Source organism: Carcharhinus amblyrhynchos, unplaced genomic scaffold (genome assembly GCF_965287045.1).
Source record: "Carcharhinus amblyrhynchos unplaced genomic scaffold, sCarAmb.v2.hapA scaffold_819, whole genome shotgun sequence".
Classification (NCBI taxonomy): Eukaryota; Metazoa; Chordata; class Chondrichthyes; order Carcharhiniformes; family Carcharhinidae; genus Carcharhinus; species Carcharhinus amblyrhynchos.
Window position 1 is genome coordinate 48996 of NW_027650559.1, and position 16245 is coordinate 65240.

Here is a 16245-nt window from a genome sequence, read left to right on the forward strand (position 1 = left end):
CCCTTTCCCGTTCATTCCCATTGTACACAATCCCAATGGACCCAAACCCGTTCCCCTTCACTCCCATTGTACACAATCCCAATGGACCCAAACCCCTTCCCATTCACTCCCACTGGGATTGTGTACAATGGACCCAATCCTCTTCCCATTCATACCCATTATACACAATCCCAATCCCCTTCCCATTCACTCCCATTGTACACAATTCCAATGGACACAAACCTCTTTAACCTCCTTCAGCCCCGATACATCTCCCTATCTTTGTAACCTCCTACAGACCTCCGTTGTCTTTAATCTCCCAAACCTGACACCCCTGTAACCTCCTCCAGTTCTTACACCCATCCATATCTCTGTAACCTTCTCCAGCTCCTACCAGCATCCCTACCTCTGTAAACTCATAGCACCAAGTACCTGGGTTTGATTCCGGGCTTGGGTCACTGTCTGTGTGGAGTCTGCATATTGTCCCCGTGCCTGCATAGGTTTCCTCCGGGTGCTCCAGTTTCCTCCCACAGTTCAAAAGACGTGCTGGTTAGGGCGCATCAGCCGTGCTAAATTTTCCCTCAACGTACTCAAACAGGTGCCATTGTGTGGTGACTAGGAGATTTTCACAGTAACTTCAGTGTAGTGTTAATGTAAGCCTACTTGTGACACTAATAAACATAAACTTTAAAACATTCTTTAGTGCCTACACCCTCCCTATCTCTGTCACCTCCTCCAGCCTCTACACCACCTCCCAAGCACTGTAACTTCCTCCATCCTCTACACTCCCTCCCTATCTCTGTAACTTCCTCCAGCCCCTACACCCCCTCCCTATCACTGTAACCCCCTCCACCCCCTCCCCATCTCTGTAACTCCCTCCAGCCCCCGACACCCCCTCCCTAACTCTGTAAACTCCTACAGAGGGTCAATGTTTAGCGAGTGTTACTGTGTTGGAGGGTCAATACTGAAGGAGCGCCTCACTGTCAGAGGATCAGTACTGAGGAGTGTTGCTCTGTTAGAGGGTCAGTGCTATCTCTGTAACCTCCTCCAGCCTCTACGCCCCCTCCCTATCTCTGTCACCTCCTCCAGCCTCTACACCCCCTCCCTATCTCTGTAACTTCCTCCATCCCCTACACCCCCTCCCTATCTCTGTAACCTCCTCCAGCCCCTACACGCCCTCCCTATCTCTGTAACCCCCTCCAGCCCCCTACACCCCCTCCCTATCTGCAACCTCCTCCAGCCCCGACACACCCTCTCTATCTCTGCATTCCTCCAAATCTGGCCTCTTGGGCACCCAAATTCCCATCGCTCCACATTGCCTGCCATGCTTTCAGCATTGGTGGGGCTCTTAGCTCTGGAATTTCCTCCCCAAACCTCTCCGTCTCTCTCTCTCTCTCTGTTGCCTCCTTCAAGAGACCTCTAAAAAGCGACGTCTTTGAGGGAGACTTGGGACACCTTTACCCCATACGTACTGATGTGGCTCAGAATTAAATTGTGTGTGATAAGACCTTGGAGTGTTTTTAACTGACATTATGAGATAATTGCAGGTTGTTGCTGAGCTGTGGGAGCTCAGAGACGGGGTGAGCTGGTGTTTGTGTTCTGGGGGGGGTTGGTCCCAGGGTCTGCACAACATTAAATAAGGGGGCAGGCTGTCTATACTGGCACTGACCTTGAAGAGAAGGCTGTTGCTATGGAGACTGGCTGGACTGCCTCTCTTTCTCTACATGGAGTCTGGAGCTGACTGCTCTGCTCACTGGATCCAGCAGGAGTTCTCCCTCTCTGCAGGGAAGCTTCTTCCATTCAAAAACACAGAGACTCTCCTACCGAGAGGCTGGTGTAACCGTATCCAAACACACTGCAAACTCAGGCTGAAGTGGGGGGGAAATAATAAACCGATAAAAGGAGGTTAACAGTGAATGGAGGGACAGTGACCATCACCCTCCCGCAGCGCGGCCCTCCCTCGGCGCCGACCCTCCCGCAGTGCGGCCCTCCCTCGGCGCCGACCCTCCCGCAGTGCGGCCCTCCCTCGGCGCCGACCCTCCCGCAGTGCGGCCCTCCCTCGGCGCCGACCCTCCCGCAGTGCGGCCCTCCCTCGGCGCCGACCCTCCCGCAGTGCGGCCCTCCCTCGGCGCCGACCCTCCCGCAGTGCGGCCCTCCCTCGGCGCCGACCCTCCCGCAGTGCGGCCCTCCCTCGGCGCCGACCCTCCCGCAGTGCGGCCCTCCCTCGGCGCCGACCCTCCCGCAGTGCGGCCCTCCCTCACAGCACTGCACCTGGGTTTTGTAACCTTTCCTGGAGTGGGAACATAATCTGATCTATGGAGCGATTTGACTTGGGGAGGTAATGTACAGGAGAATGGAAGAATGGTGATCTCTCATGGTTTAGCCAGATGGGGCAAGATTTGCTAAGTTAGACTGATGCTTGGGCTGAATAACCTCTTGTAGTGTGAAGAATGGAGTGGATTCAGAGTCTCATTGATGAAGGCAGGTTTTAGGGGTGGAGGCACTCTGCCACCTTGTGTGTAGCCCTGGTACTGTGAGCCAGGGTGCTGCTGTGAAAAAGCTGAATGGAACTGGAGCAGAGTTTCCATTTGCTTCATCTGCAGCCGACCTCTCGAGAGGAACATTCAGCCCTGGGATCCAACACTACTTTACACACAGCCGCAGATGTCAGGGATACGGTCACATGCACTCAGAGTGCTGGGATTCCCAACACTCTGACGCTGAGATGTCACGAACATGATCCTCGGAGACAGAGATGGGCCATGCGGTCCCGACCACAGAACAACAGCCTCTTGACTCCAGACAACAGAGAAATGGGGTAACAATTCCATCAGTCACATCGACACTCACCAGGGTACAGGGTCCCCCTCCTCTCCTGAAGGTGCTGACTCTCACTGGGGTACAGGATCCCCCTCCTCTCCTGAAGGTGCTGACTCTCACTGGGGTACAGGGTCTCTCTCCCTCTCCTGAAGGTGCTGACTCTCACTGGGGTACAGGGTCTCTCTCCCTCTCCTGAAGGTGCTGACTCTCACTGGGGTACAGGGTCCCCCCTCCTCTCCTGAAGGTGCTGACTCTCACTGGGGTACAGGGTCCCCCTCCTCTCCTGAAGGTGCTGACTCTCACTGGGGTACAGGGTCCCCCTCCTCTCCTGAAGGTGCTGACTCTCACTGGGGTACAGGGTCCCCCTCCTCTCCTGAAGGTGCTGACTCTCACTGGGGTACAGGGTCTCTCTCCCTCTCCTGAAGGTGCTGACTCTCACTGGGGTACAGGGTCCCCCTCCTCTCCTGAAGGTGCTGACTCTCACTGGGGTACAGGGTCTCCCTCCTCTCCTGAAGGTGCTGACTCTCACTGGGGTACAGGGTCTCCCTCCTCTCCTGAAGGTGCTGACTCTCACTGGGGTACAGGGTCTCCCTCCTCTCCTGAAGGTGCTGACTCTCACTGGGGTACAGGGTCTCCCTCCTCTCCTGAAGGTGCTGACTCTCACTGGGGTACAGGGTCCCCCTCCTCTCCTGAAGGTGCTGATTCTCACTGGGGTACAGGGACTCCCCCATCTTCTCCTGAAAGTCTGATCTGTGCATATTGAAGCCAGGGCGACAGGAATAAGAAAGTTCACCAGCCGACATTAAGGCTCTTTATTCTCATAGCTGGGTTCCTTTCAGACCCCAGGATTTGGCGACAGTTCAGAAGTTAATGGTGATCTGCGGCACTCAGTGAACTGGCATCACCCGCATGATGTTGGTTGCACCCGCACCAGAACGCCAACCAGTCAGCACGATGACAATGTCCCCGTCCTGGACAAACTCCCGGGCTTTGGCTGAAAGAGAAAACAGAAATAGATACCACAAATAATCTATTCAAACACTCCCAGGGCAGGTACACCACGAGATTAGATACAGAGTAAAACTCCCTCTACACTGTCCCCCATCAAACACTCCCAGGACAGGTACAGCACGGGGTTAGATACAGAGTAAAGCTCCCTCTACACTGTCCCCCAACAAACACTCCCAGGACAGGTACAGCACGGGGTTAGATACAGAGTAAAGCTCTCTCTACACTGTCCCCCATCAAACACTCCCAGGACAGGTACAGCACGGGGTTAGATACAGAGTAAACCTCCCTCTACACTGTCCCCCCCATCAAACACTCCCAGGACAGGTACAGCATGGGGTTAGATACAGAGTAAAGCTCCCTCTACACTGTCCCCATCAAACACTCCCAGGACAGGTACAGCATGGGGTTAGATACAGAGTAAAGCTCCCTCTACACTGTCCCCATCAAACACTCCCAGGACAGGTACAGCACAGGGTTAGATACAGAGTAAAGCTCCCTCTACACTGTCCCCCATCAAACACTCCCAGGACAGGTACAGCACGGGGTTAGATACAGAGTAAAGCTCCCTCTACACTGTCCCCCGAACAAACATTCCCAGGACAGATACAGCACTGGGTTAGATACAGAGTAAAGCTCCCTCTACACTGTCCCCCCATCAAACACTCCCAGGACAGGTACAGCGCGGGGTTAGATACAGAGTAAAGTTCCCTCTACACTGTCCCCCATCAAACACTCCCAGGACAGGGACAGCACGGGGTTAGATACAGAGTAAAACTCCCTCTGGGTGCTTACCTATCTCCATTCCGAAGCTAACACGCTGATCGACATCCTCGGCCCAGATCTCATGGATCTTTTCCCGGTAAAGCACTGGGAAGATCCCGCGATAGAGGTGTGCCTGTCGGGCTACCTGCTCATTGCGGGTGACAGCAATGATTGGAGCTCGGGGCCGATATTTGGAGACAAGCTGTGCTGTCCTGTGGGTAAGGGAAACAGGATCTACATCAACTCAGCTCACGGGAATATTACTGACCATCATCACTGAGAGACAAATACATCAATTCCACCGCAGAATCATCAGGAGACTGGCATTTCTGTAGCATCTTTTTCAATCTAACAATGTCTCAGGGTATGTGCGAGAGAGGTCACTGTTGTCCTTGGGAGTTAAAGCTGCCAAAATGTGCACAGCAAGCTCCCAAGAACCTAGATGTCCTAATGACTAGAGAAGCTCATTGGAATTAGCTGGGCCGTCAGGTGTTTCTCACATGCTGATGCAGATTCGATGGGCCGAAGGGGACCTCCTGCAATGTATGATTCTCTGAGGATTTTCATTCTGGGATGAATGTTTTCTCCCAGGAAACTATGCAGAACCTTCTCCCTGTTCAGATTTCAATTGTCTCTGTGCGAACTTTACATTGGCATCAGAAAGACAGCATCTCCCGCAGTGCGGCGCTCCCTCAGCACCGACCCTCCCGCAGTGCGGCGCTCCCTCAGCACCGACCCTCCCGCAGTGCGGCGCTCCCTCAGCACCGACCCTCCCGCAGTGCGGCGCTCCCTCAGCACCGACCCTCCCGCAGTGCGGCGCTCCCTCAGCACCGACCCTCCCGCAGTGCGGCGCTCCCTCAGCACCGACCCTCCCGCAGTGCGGCGCTCCCTCAGCACCGACCCTCCCGCAGTGCGGCGCTCCCTCAGCACCGACCCTCCCGCAGTGCGGCGCTCCCTCAGCACCGACCCTCCCGCAGTGCGGCGCTCCCTCGGCACCGACCCTCCCGCAGTGCGGCGCTCCCTCAGAACTGAATATGTGACCTTGAATAAGTTGAGCTTACAGATTAAAGGGGACATTACCTGCCCGAGTTGGTCAGGACTATTATTGCTCCGGAACAGGATTTGAAGGAAGCTTCTACTGCTCCGACAGCAGTGACCTCTGTGGGGTCACGGGTCAGAGGCATCGACCTGCGCAGCTCCTCAAATAGCTGGTGGTGGAAAACAGCAGCTTCGGCCTCACGGGCAATCTAGAGCCAGATACAGAGAGAGAGAGACAGAGAATATGAGGCTGCACTCCTTGTCAGAAATTGACACTGACCCCTCACTGAGTGCAGGAACTCCTCCACTGATAGCACACACTGACCCCTCACTGAGTGCAGGAACTCCCACACAGATAGCACACACTGACCCCTCACTGAGTGCAGGAACTCCCACACAGATAGCACACACTGACCCCTCACTGAGTGCAGGAACTCCCACACAGATAGCACACACTGACCCCTCACTGAGTGCAGGAACTCCCACACAGATAGCACACACTGACCCCTCACTGAGTGCAGGAACTCCCATACTGATAGCACACACTGACCCCTCACTGAGTGCAGGAACTCCCACACCGATAACACACACTGACCCCTCACTGAGCGCAGGAACTCCTCCACTGATAGCACACACTGACCCCTCACTGAGCGCAGGACCTCCCACACCGATAGCACACATTGACCCCTCACTGAGTGCAGGAACTCTCACACCGATAACACACACTGACCCCTCACTGAGTGCAGGAACTCCCACACTGATAGCACACACTGACCCCTCACTGAGTGCAGGAGCTCCCACACCGATAGCACACACTGACCCCTCACTGAGTGCAGGAACTCCCACACCAATAACACACACTGACCCCTCACTGAGTGCAGGAACTCCCACACCGATAGCACACACTGACCCCTCACTGAGTGCAGGAACTCCCACACCGATAACACACACTGACCCCTCACTGAGTGCAGGAACTCCCACACTGATAGCACACACTGACCCCTCACTGAGTGCAGGAGCTCCCACACCGATAACACACACTGGCCCCTCACTGAGTGCAGGAACTCCCACACCGATAACACACACTGACCCCTCACTGAGTGCAGGAACTCCCACACCGATAACACACACTGACCCCTCACTGAGTGCAAGAACTCCTCCACTGTTAGCACACACTGACACCTCACTGAGTGCAGGAACTCCCACACTGATAGCACACTGACTCCTCACACTGACTCCTCTCTACACCAACCCCCTCGCACCGACCCCCCTCAACCGACTCTCCACACACCGATCCCCTCACAGTCTCCCTCCCCACACTGACCTTACCCACACCGATCCCCTCACATTGACACTCCCTTACACTGAGACTCTCCACGCCAACCCCCACAATACTGCACATTCTCCCCGTGTCTGCATGGGTTTCCTCTGGGTGCTTCAGTTTTCTCCCACCGTCTGAAAGATGTGCAGCGTAGGGTACATTGGTAATGTTAAATTCTCACTCAGTGTACCCGAACAGGCACCAGAAGGTGGCGACCAGGGCATTTTCACAGTAACTTCATTGCAGTGTTAATGTAAGCCTTACATGTGACACTAATAAATAAACTTTAATGAACCCTCACACTGACCACACTCCCCACCACCCCCACCCCCAAGCTGACCCCTGACTAGTTCTGGGATCTCCACAACACCAGGGGAGTTACCGTTACATCGGTGGAGGGAGGGGGAGCGACCATCGGGTGGACGGAGGGGGAGCGACCATCGGGTGGACGGAGGGGGAGCGACCATCGGGTGGACGGAGGGGGAGCAATGATTGAGTGGAGGGAGAGAGAGTGACGATTGAGTGGAGGGAGCGGGAGTGACGATCGAGCGGGGAGAGTGATGATCGAGTGGAGGGAGTGGGAGTGATGTACACCAAGGGGCAGCATACATATGGGAATTACCACCACCTGCAAGTTCCCCTCTGAACCACTCACCATCCTGACTTGGAAATATATCAGCTGTTCCTTCATTGTCACTGGGGTCAAAATCCTGGACCCCCTTCCCTAACAGCACCGTGGGTGTCCCTGCACCATACAGGCACTGTAGCGGGTTCCAGAAGGCATCCCACCCAGCACTTTCTCAAGGGGCAATTAGAGATGGGCAATAAATACTGACCTGGCCAGCAACACAAATATCCCATGAATGAATAAAAAACTCGTTAACTTTCGTTCAGAGTCTGAATGAAAGCTGCCATTTCACAGGGCACAGACAACACAGTTCCTGCCTTTCCCTGGCACTATGCCAGGCTGTGGGAAGCTCAGAGAAACTATGCCCTTGCTACAACCTGCCCACATTACGGAACATCGTACCGCATGCTGCATCTTCACTGATTCCACCGGGTATGAGCCCTTGGCTGTCTCCCCAGACAACATGATACAGTCTGCTCCATCCAGTACTGCGTTAGCGACATCGCTGCTCTCCGCTCGGGTGGGCCGGGGTTTAGACACCATACTCTCCAACATCTAGAACAGGCAAAGGCATGGTCACAAACATCAGAAACAACACCACATTTCAAATACACATCCACAAAAATATCACCCAGGCTCCCCCCTTGCTCTCACCCCCAGGACCTGTACCCCAGTGAAAGTCAGTGTGTGTGGAACCTGTACCCCAGTGAGAGTCAGTGTGTGTGGGACCCCAGTGAGAGTCAGTGTGTGTGGGACCCGTACCCCAGTGAGAGTCAGTGTGTGTGGGACCCGTACCCCAGTGAGAGTCAGTGTGTGTGGGACCCGTACCCCAGTGAGAGTCAGTGTGTGTGGGACCCGTACCCCAGTGAGAGTCAGTGTGTGTGGGACCCGTACCCCAGTGAGAGTCAGTGTGTGTGGGACCCGTACCCCAGTGAGAGTCAGTGTGTGTGGGATCCGTACCCCAGTGAGAGTCAGTGTGTGTGAATCATACCCCAGTGAGAGTCAGTGTGTGTGGGAACCGTACCCCAGTGAGAGTCAGTGTGTGTGGGACCCATGCCCCAGTGAGAGTCAGTGTGTGCGGGACCCGTACCCCAGTGAGAGTCAGTGTGTGTGGGACCCGTACCCCAGTGAGAGTCAGTGTGTGTGGGACCCGTACCCCAGTGAGAGTCAGTGTGTGTGAATCATACCCCAGTGACAGTCAGTGTGTGTGGGAACCGTACCCCAGTGAGAGTCAGTGTGTGTGGGACCCGTACCCCAGTGAGAGTCAGTGTGTGTGAATCATACCCCAGTGAGAGTCAGTGTGTGTGGGACCCGTACCCCAGTGAGAGTCAGTGTGTGTGAATCATACCCCAGTGAGAGTCAGTGTGTGTGAATCATACCGCAGTGAGATGCGGGGAGTATAGAATCTGCATCTTGTCTTTCTGTAACACACCTGAGTAGCACAAATGACAGGTTTTCCAGCGTGATTGCATCGTCCAATGATCATCTTCTGAGCAAGGAAGACTTTCTCAGCTGAGATCTCAATACCGAGATCACCACGAGCCACCATGATCCCATCACTGACCTCTAATATCTCATCAAACCTGAGGCATCAGATTGGAGCAGATATTCAGCATTATCATCACGGGACCCTCCCATCACCCCTCACACTCCCACCCGCCACCCCACCCCCTCATACACCTAATCCCCTCACACTCCCACCCCCCTCACACTCCGACCCACCACCCACCCCCACACACTCCCAACTCCCTCACACTCACACCTGCCACCCCACCCCCTCACACTCCCATCTGCTACCCCACCCCCTCACAGCCCCACCCCCTCACAGTCCCACCCACAACCTCACCCCCTCACAGTCCCACCCCCCTCACACTCACACCCACTACCCCACCCCCTCACAGTCCCACCCCCTCACACTCCCACCCACTACCCCACCCCCTCACACTCCCACCCCCTCACACTCCCACCCACTACCCCACCCCCTCACACTCCCACCCCCTCACACTCCCACCCCCTCACACTCCCACCCACTACCCCACCCCCTCACAGTCCCACCCCCTCACAGTCCCACCCACTACCCCACCCCCTCACAGCCCCACCTCCCTCACAGTCCCACCTGCTACCCCACCCCCTCACAGTCCCACCCCCCTCACACTCACACCCACTACCCCAACCCCTCACAGTCCCACCCCCTCACACTCCCACCCACTACCCCACCCCCTCACACTCCCACCCCCTCACACTCCCACCCACTACCCCACCCCCTCACACTCCCACCCCCTCACACTCCCACCCACTACCCCACCCCCTCACACTCCCACCCCCTCACACTCCCACCCGCTACCCCACCCCCTCACAGCCCCACCTCCCTCACAGTCCCACCCGCTACCCCACCCCCTCACAGTCCCACCCCCTCACACTCCCGCCCACAACCTCACCCCCTCACAGTCCCACCACCCCCCACACTCCCACCCACTACCCCACCCCCTCACAGTCCCACCCCCCTCACACTCCCACCCACAACCTCACCCCCTCACAGTCCCACCCCCTCACAGTCCAGGGCCCCCACCTCCAGAGCTCTTGCATTCAACCCCAAGCCTGCATGCTGACCCCTGAGCCCTCCTGTTTACCTCCTCACTCCCTCATAATTCTCGATCTTGCTGATTATTTTCAGATGTTTCCCCTTCTCCCCAAGGACCTGGCGAATCGTGCGGACATCCTCTGCCTTGCGGATGAAGGAGGCAAAGATCATGTCGATGCCGTGTTCCAGGCCGAAGAGCAGGTCCTTCACATCCTGTTCAGACAAGGCGGGAAGATCCAGGGCCGCCTCAGGCAGGTTAATGCCCTTTCTGCTGCACAGCGTCCCTCCGTTCTCCACCTCAGTCAGACAGCAATCCTTTCCTGGTCACACAGTCAATACACAGCGAGTCACCGGGCACCAGGGCTCACACACACCAAACCAAATCCCCGCCGAGTAAATACTGAACCAACCTGGCATCCAGCACCAGGGTCACATTCTGTGAGCAGTGGGTGTTTTTGAAAGGATTGATATCTGCGTTTTCCATTCCCTGGATTTCAAACTGGAGCCCCATTTACTCTTTAAAGAAATGACTCAAAGGAGGGGAGAATGTGGGACTCGCTCCCATGGGGGGAGTGGGAGAGAACGTGGGACTCGCTCCCACGGGGGGAGTGGGGGGAGAACGTGGGACTCGCTCCCACAGGGGGAGTGGGGGAGAATGTGGGACTCGCTCCCACGGGGGGAGTGGGGGGGAGAATGTGGGACTTGCTCCCACAGGGGGAGTGGGGGAGAATGTGGAACTCGCTCCCATGGAGGGAGTGGGGGGAGAATGTGGGACTTGCTCCCACAGGGGGAGTGGGGGAGAATGTGGAACTCGCTCCCACGGGTGGAGTGGGGGGAGAATGTAGGACTTGCTCTGCCCCCTCAGTGTTACAGCGAGTTCAGCTGGGGGCGTGACACACACTTACCAATCTCCTTTATCAGGAGGGAGATGAGGCCATCATCGATGTAGATCCTCCCACCCACTCTCACCACCTGGGTCAGGTTCCTATAATCGATCCACACCAGCCGCTCACTGCATTTCTCCCGGAAACTGGGGTCAGTGGTCACTGTAACCTCTGACCCTTTCAGCAGCTCCACCTCCCCACTCTCACTCTGCAAAACGATAGGAGGAGGCTCAGACATGAGAGCAGACACACCCCACAATCACCTCCACCCCAAACATCCCCCAACTACCCACACCCCCAACCATCCCCAGCCAACCCCCTCCCATACCATACCCAATCCATACCAACACCCTCTAACCACCCACACTCCCAACCACTCCCCAATCACCCCCCCACCCCACACCAACCCCCTTCAACCACCCCCCCACCCATACCACACCCAATCCACATCAACACCCTCTAACCACCCACACCCCCAACCACTCCCCAATCACCCCCCCACCTATACCACCCCTACCCCACACCAACCCCCTCCAACTACCCACACCCCCAACCATCCATACCACACCCACATCCACACCAACCCCCTCTCACCACCCACACCCCCAACCACTCCCCAATCACCCCCCCACCTATACCACCCCTACCCCACACCAACCCCCTCCAACTACCCACACCCCCAACCATCCATACCACACCCAATCCACACCAACCCCCTCTCACCACCCACACCCCCAACCACTCCCCAACCATCCCTACCCCACACCACCCCCTCTAACTACCCACATCCCCCCATCCATACCATCATCCTCCAACCACCCACACCCCCAACCATCCCCCCACCAACCCCCTCCAACTACCCACACCCCCAACCATCCCCCACCCATATCACACCCAATCCACAAGAACCCCCTCTAACCACCTACACCCCCAACCACCCCCACCCCACACCAACGCCCTCCAACTACCCACACCCCAAACACCCCTATCATCCCCCCACCATACCACCCACCACCCCCCACCAACTTCCTCCAACCTCCCACACCCCCAAACACTCCCCAACTATCCCCCCACCCATACCACCCCGACCCCACACCAACACCCTCTAACCAGCTACACCCCCAAACCCTCCCCAACCATCCCCCGACCCATACCACCCCCACCACCCCCCTCCAACCACCCACACCCTCAACCATCCCCCCACCCATACCACCCCCATCCCACACCAACCCCCTCCATTCACCCACACCCCCAAACACCCCCCCAACCATCCCCCACCCATACCACCCCCATCCCACACCAACCCCCTCAAATCACCCACACCCTCAAACACCCCCCCAACCATCCCCCCACCCATACCACACCAACCCCCTCCATTCACCCACACCCCCAAACAGGCCCCCAACCATCCCTCCCACCCATACCACCCCCATCCCACACCAACCCCCTCAAATCACCCACACCCTCAAACAACCCCCCCCAACCACCCCCCCACCCTAACATCCCCAACCACCCCCAACCCACTCTAACCCCCCCATTCACCCCCCACCCAAAACCCCCATCACACCCCACCCCAAACCCAGCACCCAACCATCCCCCACCCCAACCACCCACACCCCAAACCAATCCCAATCATCCCCCACCCAAACCCCCTCACCCCAAATTCCCTGTCAGGGGGGCTTAAGAGAGCGTGAGACTGAAAAAACTAATAGATTAAAAGACACTAAAATTTAGAATGAATATGGTATAGAAAAAGTACAAAATACCTAGAGTTACAAAGGTACAGTTTGCACAGAAACACACACAACCACTGTTAGATAATTTAAACATCTATTTTTTTTGAAAACATGTTGTATTGTTATTAGAAGCATACCTTGGCTAATGACCTTCTAGGGCATGATGGGATACAGCTGAGCAAGAAGAATCACATTTCTTGAAAACAATGCTGCTACTGAGAACTCACTTTTCAATGTGGCCATAGAAAGTACAAACTTCCCAGATAATAGCATGAATAGAATAATTCCATTTTTCCCAATAAGGGCTTACTAATTAGACAGTGAACTCCAGGGACCTGCATACTTAGGTTGCTGGGAGACAGTGGGAGAGAGTGAAATGTTATTGGCCAAGGTAAATGACACATTCTAAAATGATTGGCTCATGTCTGGCTAGGACGAGCAAAGAGGGAGCGAATGATTTTTGAAAAATTATAATCGTACTACTGATAACAATGCAATTTAAAATAATCATTCTCCCACACGTGGACCAAGCCTGGGCAACAATGAAGTACGTCGTCAACCAGAATTACTGTCTCTGTGAGTGCCCCCCAGCCCCTCCGCCCCACCAAACACCCAAATCTACCCCACAACCCCCCCAACCCCACCAAACCCCCAAATGCTCTCATCCCCAACCACCACCCAATGCCCCCAACCCCACCTCCTCTCCCCAAGCACACCCCAAAGCCTCCAACCCCCAAATTCCCGAAACCCAAACACACCCACATCCAACCCCCAAACCCAGCCCAAATCCATCCCTAAACCCCCACCTCCAAACCCACCCCCCCGGAAGGGAAAGAGTGGAGACACGAGCAGGGTGTGCTCACTCACGCCTTTGACAAGTCCAGTGCGGATTTCTGGACCCTTTGTGTCGAGAGCGATGGCCACGATCCTCTGGTACAGGGGTTTGGAGAAGCTGTCCACCGCTTGCCGGATGTTCCTGATGGAGCCAGCGTGATACTGGTAGAGATGGAGAGGAAGACAGAGTCAAATCCCAGCATGTAGACATCTGGGGGGGAGGGAATGCAGGAGAATAGGAAGCAACAGAAAGAGTCAGGCCCCAGCATTACCCTCTCCCATTCTCACCACCCTCCACCCCCAGCAAACCAGGGATTTACCCCAGGGGGCAGCTGGATCCCAGGTTGGTACAGGTGGCAATTAGGTACTGGAGCTTTACTAGCTCCGTGGTTCAATTCCGGCCTCGGGTCACTGTCTGTGCGAAGTCTGCACATTCTCCCTGTGTCTGCGTGGGTTTCCTCTGGGTGCTCCGGTTTTCTCTCACATTCCAAAGATGTGCGGGTTAGGGGGTTTGGCCATGCTAAAATGCCCCTTAATATCCAAAGATCTGTAGGTTAGTTGGAAGGTAAATGTGTGGGGTGACGGGCATAAGGCAATGGAGAGAACCTGGGTGGGATGCTCTGTCAGAGTCAGTGCAGACTTGATAGGCTGAATGGCCTCTTCTGCACTGTAGGGATTCTATGCTTGAGGGGCTGAGTGGCCTACTCCTGCTCCTTATTTATATGGTCATAAGAATCTCAGCTGGACATCAAGCCACATGAGGTCAGGGTTGGGCTCATCTGTGATACACCCTGTGGTTGGATAGTCAACACTCTCCAGCTGGACTTGCACTATGAGAGTAACTGACGTCCTGTGAACTGAGGGTCAGTCACTTTGCAGAGGCAGGTCAATGTGGATGGCAACCTCCTTGGAGGGGAGAGAAAGAGAGAGAGAGAGGACAATCAGTGGTGCTCAGAGTGGATGGGAACCACTTCCTGCCCCCCACCGCCTCCCCCAGGAGACACAGAGAGAGGACCAGCTCAGGGTGAGGGTGTAAACAGTAAGGCATGCCATTACAGAGACTGAGCCCTCTTACCTCGTGACAGCCATGTGAGAAGTTGAGCCTAGCAATGTTCATCCCAGCTTTAATCATTTCCTTCAGCGTTTCCACCGAGCGAGATGCTGGGCCTGTAATAAGAGTCATGATGGGCATTACGCTCTCAGCGGCGACGGTCACCGCGCTCCCACCGGCGACGGTCGCCGCGCTCCCACCGGCGACGGTCGCCGCGCTCCCACCGGCGACGGTCGCCGCGCTCCCACCGGCGACGGTCGCCGCGCTCCCAGCAGGGACGGTTATTAAAAAGATAAAAGTCGTCATAGCCCCAGATGACCATAGGCTCTTCACCCCTTTGAGGGAGAGCTGGCTGGTAATAATTTAATCCATAGGTCACCAGACCTTAGGCAAGGGGCAAGGTTGAGAAGACTGAGCCTTCATGGATAAAGCAATGGTCATTATGTTCCCAGCAGTGACAGGAATTATACTTCCACCAGTGATGGTCATTACATCCGCCAGTGATGGTTGTTACTGACCCACCAGCAATGGTCATTACAGATCCAGCAGCACTGCCATAATAGAGCTGCAATGACAGCCATTACTTACCCAGCAGTGATGACCAATACAGACTTGCTAGTAATAGCCATTGCAAACCCACCAATGATTACAAAACTAATGATGGCGGTCATTACAGACCTGCCAGTGATCATCATTACAGACCAAGCAATAACATTCGTTACGCCCACCAGTGACAATCATTATAGATCCAATAATAACAGTTGTTACAGCTCTGCCAATGATGGTCATTTCAATCCTGGCAGTAATGGTCATCACAGTAAAAAGTCTGACAACACCAGGTTTTAGGCCAACTGATTTATTTGATAGTAAACTAATTTATTTGATAGTAATGGTCATTGCAGATGCAGCCTAACAGTGTGTCTCAGGATGTGGTATTGCACAGTGATCACTGTCTGAAGCCAGTGCCCTGGCACTGGTCAGGTGCCTACCTATAGTACAGACGATGCTGGTGTTGCGGGCATTGGTGGGTTCCGAGTCGATGTCAAGCAGACACAGGTGCTCCAGGAAGGTGTCTGCCAATGCAGCATTCAGTTGCTGCTTCTGGATGAAGGCACTGCCCAACTCATGGAACAACTGCTCTCTGGTATTCATCGCCTCCTCACTAAATCGTCTGTGAATGTCTGGAAAAGGTTCAAGGAACACAAAATAACTGTGTTAATGAGGCAATGCAGGGGAGAAGCTGACAGACAGACAGGGGGAGAATGAAGAGGAGGGGAAGCAATGGAAGAGAAAGAAAGGGTCGGGCTTGGAGAGGAGGAGAGGTGGGAAGATGGAGGTGCAGGAGCAGAGGGGAATAGGGGAGTGGAAGGGAGGGTGTAGGGGAAGGGGAGACAGAGGGGGAGGAGAGAGGCACAGGGAGACAGAGAGAGAGCGACAGACATAGAAAGAGAGCACGCGACCGAGAGAGAGAGAGAGACAGCGACAGAGAGAGAGAGAAAGAGAGCGACAGAGAGAGAGAGAGTGACCCAGACAGAGAGAGCGACTGGGAGAGAGAGAAAGAGAGCGACAGAGAGAGAGAGAAAGAAAGAAAGCGACAGAG

General features: G+C 55.3%; 1 protein-coding gene across 1 annotated transcript; it reads right to left on the reverse strand.

Annotated features, from left to right (window-relative positions):
• Window positions 1-3596: 3596 nt before the first annotated feature.
• LOC145340174 (pyruvate kinase PKM-like) lies at window positions 3597-15823 on the reverse strand. The gene is made up of 10 exons (XM_080184607.1): window positions 15635-15823; window positions 14670-14761; window positions 13628-13756; window positions 11046-11232; window positions 10190-10460; window positions 8992-9142; window positions 7962-8114; window positions 5653-5819; window positions 4603-4784; window positions 3597-3793 (listed from the first exon to the last, which is right to left on the reverse strand). Exons 1-10 carry the CDS (start codon window positions 15795-15797, stop codon window positions 3687-3689), a joined length of 1602 nt encoding a protein of 533 aa, XP_080040733.1. The 5' UTR covers window positions 15798-15823; the 3' UTR covers window positions 3597-3686.
• Window positions 15824-16245: the final 422 nt, after the last annotated feature.